The sequence below is a fragment of the Leuresthes tenuis genome, unplaced genomic scaffold (assembly GCF_036924035.1).
Source record: "Leuresthes tenuis unplaced genomic scaffold, fLeuTen1.0.hap1 SCAF_19, whole genome shotgun sequence".
NCBI classification, from domain to species: domain Eukaryota; kingdom Metazoa; phylum Chordata; class Actinopteri; order Atheriniformes; family Atherinopsidae; genus Leuresthes; species Leuresthes tenuis.
The window spans coordinates 16,633,837-16,646,312 of record NW_027325373.1 but is presented as its reverse complement, the minus strand read 5'-3'; the positions used below and the strand labels follow the sequence as shown (position 1 = coordinate 16,646,312).

Sequence of the window (12,476 nt, the reverse complement as noted above, 5' to 3'; positions counted from 1 at the left end):
GCCCATCCTTGTGTGCATTTCTTTAAACTGTGTGATTTTGTTTTCATTTGACGCATTCGATAGTATGTGATTAATATGTGATTTGCGTGGTCGTGATTGTGTGCAGTTATTTGTCGCAGCCACTGGTTTGCCAGCTTTGTGTGTGCTTGTGTGTTGTACTGAAGCTTTCCCCCACTTGACAGGTAATTATGCCACCCTATTCTTCTTTTCAGTATTCCTCAGAGATACAGTCACTGAATTGTCTTGAGTAACTCCTGAAAATGTCACAAGAGACTCTCTCAGGGCTTTGATTTAGGATTGTAAATAAGTAATTAACCCTATGTTAGAAAGGAACGATTCAGCCATTACTGGGTTCTTGTGAATGGAATAATTTATGGTCAGTCAGTACTGTATTTCAGGTAGTTAGGGGCCTGGCCCTAATCCTAAAATGGCATGTCTATGTAACATTGTTCTTGTTGGTATTTTGGGAGAGTTGACCCATGATGACCCCAAGTTGCACAAGCACGCTAAGACATGGTGTGGATCTCCCTCAGGATATCTCATGTGGAATGCAGCACCAGATGGACCTGATGGGAAACACATTCCCTCTGTTTCGACTACTCTTTTCTTTTCTTTTTTTTTTTTCCTCCTCGTCTTCTCCATCCTCCAGCGTCTGTCTCATACTTCTCTAGCGTCTCATGCTCATCTAGTCTGCCTCCCTCACCACCATCCTGTGCACCTCCTCGCCCCCCTAAATACGCACAGACCTCCACACCTCCCATTTGTGTTTCTGTGGAATGTTTGCATTCCTCTGCTTTGTGGGGCATTAAGATTTTTGGGAGATGCCCGTAGGAATCAAACACATTTATTTTACATTATATATATATATATATATTTTTTTATTTTTTATTTATTTTTTTCTTTGTATGTAGTGGTTTAAAGATAAAATGGTCTTTTGTGCATGAGTCTGTGTGTGTGTGTGCACATATTCCTGAGTGTGCGTAGTGTTTCTCACTGACCTGTGTCTGCAGCTCTGCGCTGGTATGCTCAAACAGGGCTGGTATGTGAAACGTGTTCTAACAGGTCGCCACTACCTCCCTGCTACCCGGCATCTCCTCAGCTGGCTGCACACTTATACACATTCCTTAGCAATATCTCACTTCTTGTGAAATTGAATGTCTCCTATGTCTCATATGTACCTCACTTGAGTTGTCACCGGTTCCACTTTTGCATTATTTAATTTATTTTTTATTACGTACATCTGTGTGCGCAGTGGGGTTCATGTTGGGGCACGTCATGCCCATAGTCCAGGCTTAATGGAGGTATTAGAGAATGAGGTGAACACTACTCCCCCTGCTTATTATTGTTCAGCTTCTGTTTCTGTCTGCTCTGACTTCTCCTCTCTGATCTTTCAGTCCTGTCCTTTGATTTTTTTTTTTTTTTTTTTTTTTTTTTTTTCCCCTTTCTTGCTTTCGTTTTTTCCCCCCCACCAATCACAGAGCTTGGATCAAGTTGCCTTGACCAATGCCACCATTCTGGATGGCAGCGGGGGCGGGCCCAACGGTTCCCTGGCTGGCTCAATGGGTTCTGTGGCCGTTTGTCTTCCCTCTGAGTCTTCTCTCACTGACTCTCTCCACACCTCAGCGGTGAGCTCACAAAGGATAGATGTTGAAAGCTCAAGCAGGATTCCTATAAAAAGTAGTCCTTTTAGAGGGATTGTAAAATCTGATACTGGGCCTCTTTCCTCGGAAGATTGAAGTTGGATAACAGCTGTTTGGTTTTCTGTATTGTTGCTCAAATGATGATAGAGTGACTCATTCTCTTAGTTGCATCTTGTTGTCATTATCACTGCCCACAAACTGTCTGCTGTCTGATTATTGGTCTTAAAAGAATCCCAGCTGAGCATGTTGCACTGCATGTTCTTGCCAGTAAGTACTATTCCTTTTACATATGATGCACTCCAGTGCCACCTGGTGGTCATGAGGACACAGAGCTGGAAAACACACAGCCGTGTATAGAATAGAAGACCTTGGCCAGCTGCTATCTCTCCTCCTTAGCTACATATTCACACTTAAAGTTTGCTACACCCTCAGCAAACACTTTTTGCCCCTCTCTGGTGCTTTACGCCTCGGTTTGTGTCCCTCCTCTTTTCCCATAGAGCGAGAGCGCGAATGACGAGGGCGGGGAGGGGGAGTATGTCAACTTGTACTCATCCAGCCAGGCCAATGGGGAGCTGCCTCTCTCCCTCAGAGTAAGTAGCTGTGTGCCACGGGTGAAAGGTCAATTCCATTTGCGCGTCCTGTCACCTCGGGGGTATGAATCAATTCAAATGTAGCCAGGGATTTGAAGTAAAGGACGGTTCGTTTGGCACATGTTGCTCTCACATGTGTTGCACTCAGCAGCTCTTATTGATTCATCTCCTAGATGAAATGGCGCTGAAATGGAATGTGAGTGTAGCCAAACCTGACTGAGCATGACTTCAGGTTCACAGGTTTGTCTTTCAGGGAATCATGTGCTCTGGTTGGTGTCTGTGGAAAAGATGTCCGTATGTTTGTTGTTTTGACTGCCTGGCTGGTAATTGCTGTCTCTCTGGCTGCGCTTCAACTGTACCTTTCCCTTATCTAACTCCTCCTGACATGTCTTTCCAAAAAGGGATGCTGTGGGTTTCCACTTTTCCAGTAACATTCCCATGAATCCCTTCTGTTTACCTGTGCATGTGTGACGGCTAATGTGTGCGTGATTGTATTCCTTTGGGCCTGTTCTTGTATATGGGATGTACTTTTAGGCATGATGGAATGAGGGTTTTTGCTTTTTTTTTTCCGTACACACTTGGGAGACTGCAATGGAGACTATGTTTGGATGTCTGTTTGAAGGTTTTACGTTTGGTGTAGTTTCAATTCATGTGGCTTTTACCCCCGTAGTGTTGTGCTATTTTGGGTCTCATCAGATGGGTTTGCTAAGGAAAAGGAGCTCTTTACCCTTAAGTCCTCCCCTCTCTAATAGGAAAACGTGAAGATCATTTGTACAAAGCATCCGTCCTCCTTTCCCTCCATCAATGTGTTGCATGAGATCCTGGTGGTTCATACGATCTCATCTACAAGCACTCTGTTACTACATGGAACCACTCACCAGTGATATTCCATGTAACCTACTGTGCAGAGGCTGACTATTGTTTTTTGTTTTTTTTTCCTTCCCATTCTATTGATTAGGAAACAATCGCAGCTGATGATGCACTTCAAGACCCCGCCCCTCAGATACCATCAAGCAATAGCAAAGAGGCTTTGGAAAAAGAAAGGTAATAGTCATATTTACTCCTTATTGATGACATAAACCTTCAGAATGCATGGTAACTGAGTACAATATGCACTCTAAACTGATCTTTACTAACTGTGTTACTGTTTCCTGAGACACTGGAGTTTCTGCAATCTAATCTTCATATTTAAGGAGCTAAAGAAGCCTATTAGTGTTTACTTTTTGTTTCTCTCATCTAAACTGACTGAACTGGCAATTGCTGATTAATTTTATTTTGAACCGATAATCGGGGGTCTCATTTGTCACATGCAGAATAGATCTGGAGCTTTGCTTTCGTTATTTGTTGCCCTGGACGGATACGAGTGTGTCTGTGTTAACGGTGTGTGTTTGTGTGTGTGTTTCAGGAGGCAAAAGTCATCAGAATCAGCCGGGGACGAGGAAGAAGACGTGGATGAGCTCTCCCTCATAGACCACAAAGAGATTATGAGCAGGATAACACTAAAACAAGAAGTAAGACAACAACTTGTGACGCTGTGTGCTGTTTTAAGAAATGTTACTGTGACCGAACGGCATGCAGAGTAAAGATTGCTGTGAGACAGATGTGGAAAAAAAGAGTCTGAGTGGCACCTCTGATGGGCATTGCTGCCCTCTGGAGGTAAATCTCCAAAGTTGCAGAGCTGAAACTGACAAACCTCCCTCCTCCTCTTCCTCCTCCTTTGTCCTGTGTGGTGCAGTCCGATGTGCAGATGTGTTCAAACGGTGCACGCCTGTCTGCAAGGTTAACGGCAATGTGACAGCTGAAGATGATGGCAAGAGACGAGAAATGCACGGCGGAGCAATTTAGAACTCGCAAAGGCCTTTTAGAGTTGTTACAGAAGACATATTGCAGTGCCGGTGATTGTATCGTACACAAGTCTGACTTTTTCTTCGTCATCAGAGGAGCTGGTGCAGGACAGGGCGGGTTGGGGGAGAGAAGGAGGAAATGTGCACGCTACATTTTGGGCTAGACTGCATCACCTCATATCACCTCCTGCCGTTCTTCTCCTGGTTTCAATCTCATGCATATTTCTTTCCATGTAGGTCAGTTTGTCGTGTTTGCAGACTTTTACATGTATTTATTTATTTATTTATTTTTAGAATGACGATGGTCCTGACGTTCGTGCTGGATCAGGAGACATCTTATTAGTCCACGCTACAGAAACAGACCGCAAAGGTACGGTGTTGAGTATGTTACTGTGCTTCTGGGTCACCGGCACAGCTCTGTTTTACTAGTTTGACTCATCCTGATTTATTTTCCATTTAAGGACAGATTTATATCTGTTGGCAACTGATCTGTTATATCTTTTCTCTGAGGAGCCTTTTCAGTAGTCTGTCTCTGTCTTATTTGCACTGTGTCAGTCTGAGTTTGAAGCCATCACGCTTGATGATGTGTCGTCAGTTTTAATTGGTTCACTGGCTGCTTTCAACTGAAATCTGCTGCATTTTCCCGTGTTTTTTTTTTCTCAACAGATCTCGTTTTGTACTGTGAAGCCTTTCTGACTACATATAGGACTTTTATAACCCCAGAGGACCTCATTAAGAAGCTACACCACAGATATCCTTTTCAATTCACCCTTCACTCAGGGCTCGATCGCTTTTGTTGTGGGCAGATGGCCGATTTTCTTGCTTTAATCCTTATTTACTGAAGAATGACTTGTCTATCTTCTTAGTACGCAGAAACCTTTAGTTCAGTTTAATCTTCCACTGATGGATACTGACATCTGAAAATATGGGAGCTTTTTGTGGTCGTCTTTCTTTTTTTGGTCCCAAATCCAGAACAGATCATGTGTTGTGAGCTAAGCTCGGCTCATCAGTAACAGGGTATCCTCTCGAAAGTTTTGCTATTGCTATGCAAAACAGAAATTATTAGTTAATCAGTTTATTTAAGAGCAATATTTTTAACCAACTCAAAATTTGATGTTATTTTGTCCTTTTATCATCGTTTAATGATTTCTTTTTTTTTCTTCTTTTTTACCCGTCTGACATTTTAAACTGAACAGTTATTTGGCTGATTGAAGATGTAATCAGCAGATTAGTTGCTCCTGAAATAAAAGTTGAGGCCCTGCTGGTTTTACTGCAAGAGTTAACGAGCAGCACAGTAGTGACGGTGATTGCTGTGTAATGATGGATATTGTTTACACAAAGAAATTAGGCTAAGAGAGAATTATAGAGCTTAGCAGAATCTTGTGCAGTACTTGCATACATGCCCTTTGTTTTTGCTTTAAAATCCCACTAATGGTGAACTGCATAGTACTGTATCGAGCAAAACACAACCCGTCTTGTCTTAATTCTTTATAAATCATTGTATATGTGCAAAAGCCTGTTTTTGTTTTTTTTTGTCCGTCAGTGTATGAAATGGTTAAACCAAGGTGCTGCACGATCAATAAAAACAATGCGAGGTAGTCAAGCATGCATTTGAGAATTGGTTTAATTGTCTTTAACCACAAAGCACATACACCACATTCTGCCACAGTCCAGACACCTTCAAGAAGCGAGTCAGCAAGAACACGTTCTTCGTCCTGGTTCGTGTGGTGGATGAGCTGTGGTGAGCAGGACTTTGCTGTTAATCACTCTGACTTTTCTGAATCTGTGGATATGTTTGGGGTAATCGTCACTAAACCTTGATAACAAATGCTCAGTAATATCTAGAAAAGTTGTCTTCGATAAAACTGCTGCGATTACTCGGCTAATCCATTATTTTCCCAACTGTTTTTTGGCTTGAATGCCAGAAACTCGAATGGGAACTTTCTTCTATTTGTCAAATCCCATTATTTAAGCACTTCTTCTCCTCCTTCTCTCTCTCTCTCTCAGCCTGGTGGAGCTGACGGAGGACATTTTGAAACAACTCATGGAGCTGGTGTTCACGCTGGTGTGCAGTGGCGAGCTCAGCCTTGCCCGTGTTCTCCGCAAGAACATCCTGGATAAGGTGGAGCAAAAGAAGTTGCTGCGCTACACTAACTCCCTCAAGCCCCTGGCTGCCCGAGGGGTCTCTGCAAGGTACTGTGGGGGGTCGAGAGTAGGCTTTGTCTGAGATGAGTATGGCAGTGTGTCTGTGCCCTTAAAGATGATCACGTTTTGTTTATTACACAGAAGAAGCATTGGTAAATAATAAGAATGGCCACACTTAGGTGTTTGTGAAATCAAGAATGCTGTTAGGCCGTGTTTGATTTTGGGAATCCGTGGAAACTTCATTAAAAAGATGGAGGCCACCTGGTGGACAGTTAGAGAATGGCAGCGATTAAAAGGATCATAATTCAGGCGATGAGGCTGGAGAGGGGGACAGAGAGGCAGACTGAGCAAAAACAAGTAGAGAAGAGACTTTGGCACAACGAATAAATAACATAAGCACTTCTTAGTTGTACTACCTACACAGCATTCAAGATAAACTGGTGTCATTTGCAGATGAACACTCCTGACTCCTAACATTTAGTTATTTTTTTATAGACCTGGAACTCTTCATGATTTTCGCAGTCACGAGATTGCTGATCAGCTAACTCTTCTAGATGCTGAACTTTTCTACAAAATAGAGGTACAGTGACCTCTCCTATCATTTGCCTTTTTCTCTGTTTTGACACTAAACTCCAGGGAGTTCAAACTGATTTTTACTCTGCTCTTCTTCTCCCGTTTTCCTTTAGATTCCAGAGGTTCTGCTTTGGGCCAAGGAGCAGAATGAGGAGAAGAGTCCGAACCTGACTCAGTTCACAGAGCACTTTAACAACATGAGCTATTGGTAAGACAAAAGTCGCAGTAACGATCAGATGCTTTGAAGCGCAAATTAACTTCCTCTTCTCTGTCACTGTCCTGTTTTTTTTTTTTCTCTGGTCATCATAAATGCTAAAAACCTTAGTATTTAATTTCTCTGTCTCCTGCAGGGTCCGTTCTTTGATAATTCAGCAGGAGAAAGCCCAAGACCGAGAGAAGCTGCTTCTCAAGTTTATTAAGATCATGAAGGTACATTACTTGACTGTTAAAAGCATAAAAGTCGTGTTTTGTTGCTTTCTTTGTGGCATTTAATAGTTCTACTTTTCTTTTTATTGCAGCACTTAAGAAAGCTGAATAACTTCAACTCTTACTTGGCGATATTATCCGCCCTGGACTCGGCCCCCATCAGGAGGTTGGAGTGGCAGAAACAGACCTCAGAGGTAAGGTGATCGTTAGTGAAAGGCGTCCTGTCTAAAGATGTCATTGAGGAGGAGGTCTGCCTTTGACTCTGCCTTTGACTCTGTGTAACTGCTCATATTTTCACACTTCTGCCATATCCTGCTTCTCAGGGATTGGAGGAGTATTGCACGCTGATCGACAGCTCCTCCTCCTTCAGAGCGTACAGAGCGGCTCTGGCTGAGGTGGAGCCCCCATGCATCCCCTACTTGTAAGTAAAAGTTTGTTTTTAGACCCGTTCAGGTCTGCTGCACCCAGCTTGACTTGGTCTCTTACTTTGGCCAACTCCCTTCTCCTTCTCTTTGCAGAGGTCTCATTCTCCAGGACTTGACCTTCGTCCACCTGGGGAACCCCGACCTCATTGACGGGAAAGTCAATTTCTCCAAACGCTGGCAACAGTTCAACATTCTGGACAGCATGCGGCGCTTCCAGCAAGTGTAAGACTTCTAACATGTGCTTCATCGTCATCTCAAATGAGCTTTTGTTTTCTGGGTAATGAAGGGCTGTTTTAATCGAACATATTCTAATCTCAGGCATTATGAGCTGAAACGCAATGAGGACATCATCTCTTTCTTCAACGACTTCAGCGACCACCTGGCTGAGGAGGCCTTGTGGGAACTCTCGCTGAAGATTAAGCCCAGAAACATTGCCCGGCGCAAGACAGACCGCGAGGAGAAGACCTAGAGTCCATGGGCTTGCAAAACTGACCTCCAACTGTGCTTCATGACACTAACTCCACTTTACTACAGACTGATAGAAAGACAAATGAAAGCTATCCGTTGAAGCTAATGGGAGACTCGTTTTGGGGAAACCAGAACAAACTACAGACAACTGAAGCGTCGCTGAGGTTTACAAAGAGCTATGTTGCTCTGGGAGATTATATTTGGGATAACTGTGGTCTGGCATATAGATTCAAAGACTATGATGGTACCAGAGAAAAGCTGGTGCCAAGCAGGAGCGAGAAATGGCACAGAGTGGACAGGGAGACACTACGGATATGACCAAAGTCTGCTCCCTGGGCTCTCTGTTGTAGAGGGAGCTGTTGCGTGTGCGTGAGATTGAACTGAATGGTCCATTACATTCAAAGTCCCTTCTTTCTTTTCCTTATGTATGTGCCATTCGCTGGTCATCTTCTGCAACCCTCTCACAGACTTACGTTTCCCTCAGACAGCAGAACCTCGGGCGCAACCTGCCACAAACTGTGCCATCCGCATACAGGCTGCAGACTGAGAATCTGCTGTGGGTGTGAGGGGATTTCAGCCCTAAAGACAGGACGGCCATCATAGACTGGAATTTGGAGTTTGTTTTGAAACATTTTTGTGTAAGAATCATTTATGGTTATGACATGTATTATATACAATGCTCCTTTTGTTCTTAAAAAGGACGTTTATGCTTATGAGAAGAGCTTGGCTTCTCCCAAGTGCCATATGTATGTGCACTTAAAAAAAAAAAGCAAAGCAAAAACACAAAAAAGATTAATTACTAAAGATGCTGTGATCTATGTATGTCATACTGAATCATCGAGTGCCGTGTTCAAGTGTAAAGAACCATCAGGCAATCACAATCATGTCCCAGTAATGTCAGTGTGTGTGAAAGAGTGTGTGTGTGTGTGTGACTGAAGTCCTCAGTGACGTGTGTGTGTGTGTGTCATTTCAACATGTGCTGTAGTAAATCATTAGACTCCTTTTGGGGATCATGTCAAAACCCACGCATCACACTGTGCTCTCAAACTACAATAAAACAAACAGCTCTGTTTCTATAAACACCAAAAGTTTGTCAAAAAGCTTAATTTGCCTTTGAGAGAGTGACGCTTAAACACCTGAAAAGAACGTCCTTTTATTGCTGTACAGAAACAGTGGGTGGAAAATCAAATCTAAAAAAAAAAAATCAAAAAAATGAAGGCATGGATTCAGCATTAAATCCTTAAAAGGAAGCTCTTAATATCAAAGTAGTTGCAGTAATTCTGAGCTACACATCTGGCCTTAATTAGATTTTTTTTTTTAAGAACTTATTACAAACAGGAACAGGCGAAGCAACAACCGAACCTCATTGTATTTGTACATTTAAATGATATTGACCACGTTACAAAGCAACAAAAAGAGCAAGAGTCAGTGTAGCTGTACTCTCAAACTCAAAAGTGCAGAAGCATGATGAACAAAACACTATTAACCTCAACTACAAGACCTTCCATTTCAATAACAGCTCCTGTTACCATTTATATAATATTAAAAAAAAAATAACCACCATGGAAGACTTGTTTGTGAAAAATAGCCAACTATTAATCTAATGAGCATACTGGTTTCACACCAGTAATTCTAATAAAATAATATTGACTGCAGCTTTGATTGCTTGCAACATGGGATTGTGGATAATAAATCGTTTTGTTTTTTTTAAAACCACAGAGGGTGCATCTGTTTCACATAAATAGCAGGAATACCAAATAAAGACACATTCACAGTTCGGACATCCCTCACAGTCTCACACACACTCTCACACACACACACACACACACACGCTCAGTCTCAGTGAGGCCGACTGCTGGGCTCATGAAGGACCCTCTTTGTCGGAGGGTTAGAAGTTCCGTTCTGCAGGTCGCTCTGCTCAGAGATGACCCGTTTGAAACCCCGGCCATTCGTGGATCCACGCTGCCATTTGCAAATGTCACCGTTCAGAATATCCTGGATGTGCTGCACAATGAGGTTGATGGCCACTGATGACACACAAATGAGCAATTTTTTATTAGCATTTCCAGTCCTGGAGATATTAACACAAAGCGTTTTTGTTTGAGGATTACTCACCCATATTGTCAACTCCCCTTGGAATGATGACATCTGCATACTTCTTAGTCTGAAGAGAATAAATTACACTTAGTGGCGTTAATTTAAACAATCAAGCGCAGGAACAGGAATGACCATCATACTTACAGGCAAACAAAACTCCTCAAACGCAGGCTTTACAAATGTTGTATACTGACTGAGAATCTGCTCCAGTTCTCTTCCTCTGCTCATGTCTCGCAGGACTACAGGAAAATTAAGTCCCATTATTGACAAGACTGTGACAAGATCAGGAATTCTATAGAAAATGGAGACGTCAATACCTCTGCGAGATAGCCTGACGTCTGAATCTGTGTCTACGAACAGCTTCATGTGAAACATGTCGCGCACTTTCTGGGGGTAGAACACAAGGATCCCCTCAAAGAGGACCACGTCTGCTGGGTAAACTGTGATTCTTTCTTCCTGCCTGTAAGTACACAAAGACGTCTCAGACTCAGGACATGCAAAAAGAAGGAAGGACAGAGGATTTTTCATCAGGCCTTAAGCACTTTCATGTTTCTTCCTACCTGGAATGGGTGACAAAGTCATATGTTGGCACTTCAACCGCATTCCCTTCCACAATATCCTTCAGGGTTTTGTACATTAACTCATTGTCAAATGCCTCTGAAAGACATTTAAATGTGGATGGTTATATTCAATAAATGATACAGTGGATGCATCATGTTGCAAATCTACTATATAAAAGCAAGATTATTGGTCAAACGTCACCAAGCAATAACAGAAAAAAACCTGAAGAACTGTTAAGAATAACCGCTCAGAAGATCTTGGTGTGGAGTCAAAGACTTATCTCGTTTATACACCTTACATATGTCACATGATTGGCTCACAGTCAATTGCTGATGTGAAACTATGTCATCCCCAAACATAGCTGAAGTCTTAGCACAGGAGCTCATTCCCACACAGAATTAGTCCAAGCAATACAATACAATACAAACTCCTCAGTTCAACAACACCCAAACACCACCCAGGCTGGTCAATTTCAATGTCAGGTACTTGATAATAAGATCTGTATTGTTTTTTTCCTGATGGTTTTGTGGTTTCTCTTCATATATTAGTTCAAACAGGACTAAAATAATAGATGCAATTTCTCAATAATAACCTTACAAAGTACTATCTATCTGTAGTTTGCTCCTACCTGGGTGATCAAAGTTGTACTGGCCTTTAAGAGCTTTGGCTTTCTGATCTGGAGTCAGAACCTTGTAGAAGCTGTCCTGGCTTATGATGGCCACCTTCCTCTGGTGGTGGTCCACCTTGTTCTGGCCCAGGAGCTCCATGATCTTGGCGCAAACTGTTGACTGAAAAAAAAGAAAACTTCACTCCATACGAGTTACAAGTCAAAAACCGTCATAACAGGTGACTGGACTGAACGAACAAAAACAAACTACATTCAATGTTTATTTAAGAAAGGAACTGAGATGACCCTCGTGTGAGGCAGTGACCTCAATGTAATGTCCATCAGCTGACTTTAGGTCGATCACTGAGAGGGAAAACAATTTTGTTAGAACAGCTGTGCAGTCTTTTGGACTAGAATGCCGCTAAGAGTTGGCAAAGGCAATGAGAATATGGCAACCTAATTTCAACAACCAGTGTCTTTGTGAATGAATAGAAATACTTTACCTACAAATGGGCGTGCCGTTTGTTTTGACAGTTTGATGTATGCTAATGTCAGCGCGACCAGTAAAGTATGCTAAGCTAACCGGTACGTTAACTTCGGGTTTACACTGACTGACCTTGCCACTGGCCGTTCCTCCACTAACCCCAATTAAAAAGGGGTGATGACTTGGCCTTTCATCCTCGTCGAGGGCTCCAAGAGCATCCATCTCCATCACCCGAATAAGAAAAATAGCAAAAACCCAGATAGTTTGGGTGCGTGCTACCTGAGCTACCAGCAAGCAAGTGCAGACCGCAATGATGCGCTGTTCTCGCGAGAAACCTCACCGCGTGACTAATTGGACACTACGAAGCAGCCATGTATTATAGATATGCACGTTTTATAGCGACATTATAATTCCATAGAAGATTCATTGCTTTCTTTATAGGGTCGTTAATTTAGCTCAGTAGTTTGAAGGTTTCGTTTGGTGGCACCGAAGTGTAAAACACAACAACAAAACCAAAACACAAAGTAACTGACAGCACACCAACGACATATTTCAGAACACGTTTTTGAAAAACATAAAAGAGAATATTCTTGCAAAACATTTGGATGTTTTTAAA

The 12,476-nt window shown here is 42.4% G+C and overlaps 2 protein-coding genes across 14 annotated transcripts in view; one reads left to right on the top strand and one right to left on the bottom strand.

The window, feature by feature from the left end:
• The window catches only part of rapgef1b (Rap guanine nucleotide exchange factor (GEF) 1b), a 37,230-nt gene extending 28,031 nt beyond the window's left edge, over window positions 1-9,199 (top strand). For 7 of the 13 annotated variants that reach the window (XM_072372563.1, XM_072372564.1, XM_072372561.1 and 4 more), the window contains 15 exons: window positions 1,479-1,625; window positions 2,138-2,230; window positions 3,189-3,274; window positions 3,636-3,741; window positions 4,369-4,444; window positions 4,741-4,828; window positions 5,726-5,815; window positions 6,082-6,267; window positions 6,715-6,799; window positions 6,906-7,000; window positions 7,143-7,221; window positions 7,311-7,412; window positions 7,542-7,639; window positions 7,737-7,865; window positions 7,962-9,199. In XM_072372563.1, the coding sequence (XP_072228664.1) occupies window positions 1,479-1,625; window positions 2,138-2,230; window positions 3,189-3,274; window positions 3,636-3,741; window positions 4,369-4,444; window positions 4,741-4,828; window positions 5,726-5,815; window positions 6,082-6,267; window positions 6,715-6,799; window positions 6,906-7,000; window positions 7,143-7,221; window positions 7,311-7,412; window positions 7,542-7,639; window positions 7,737-7,865; window positions 7,962-8,112 (1,611 nt within the window). In that variant the 3' untranslated portion in view covers window positions 8,113-9,199. The remainder of the gene's footprint in view (window positions 1-1,478; window positions 1,626-2,137; window positions 2,231-3,188; window positions 3,275-3,635; window positions 3,742-4,368; window positions 4,445-4,740; window positions 4,829-5,725; window positions 5,816-6,081; window positions 6,268-6,714; window positions 6,800-6,905; window positions 7,001-7,142; window positions 7,222-7,310; window positions 7,413-7,541; window positions 7,640-7,736; window positions 7,866-7,961) is intronic. The other 6 variants (XM_072372572.1, XM_072372571.1, XM_072372569.1 and 3 more) reach the window with 2 other exon arrangements.
• A 607-nt stretch (window positions 9,200-9,806) lies between these two features.
• uck1 (uridine-cytidine kinase 1) lies at window positions 9,807-12,188 on the bottom strand. Its single transcript, XM_072372573.1, has 7 exons — window positions 11,993-12,188; window positions 11,398-11,557; window positions 10,769-10,865; window positions 10,526-10,668; window positions 10,353-10,447; window positions 10,227-10,275; window positions 9,807-10,138 (listed from the first exon to the last, which is right to left on the bottom strand). Exons 1-7 carry the CDS (start codon window positions 12,086-12,088, stop codon window positions 9,951-9,953), a joined length of 828 nt encoding a protein of 275 aa, XP_072228674.1. The 5' UTR covers window positions 12,089-12,188; the 3' UTR covers window positions 9,807-9,950.
• Between the last annotated feature and the right edge of the window lie 288 nt (window positions 12,189-12,476).

What these genes read in the sequence shown, in the direction of transcription:
- uck1 (XM_072372573.1), bottom strand. Translation starts at nt 12,088, where the DNA reads ATGGAGATGGATGCTCTTGGAGCCCTCGACGAGGATGAAAGGCCAAGT. An exon ending in GTACAACTTTGATCACCCAG is followed by an intron (nt 10,866 to 11,397) that starts GTAGGAGCAAAC and finishes AATGTCTTTCAG; the next exon opens with AGGCATTTGACAATGAGTTA. An exon ending in TTGAGGAGTTTTGTTTGCCT is followed by an intron (nt 10,276 to 10,352) that starts GTAAGTATGATG and finishes TATTCTCTTCAG; the next exon opens with ACTAAGAAGTATGCAGATGT.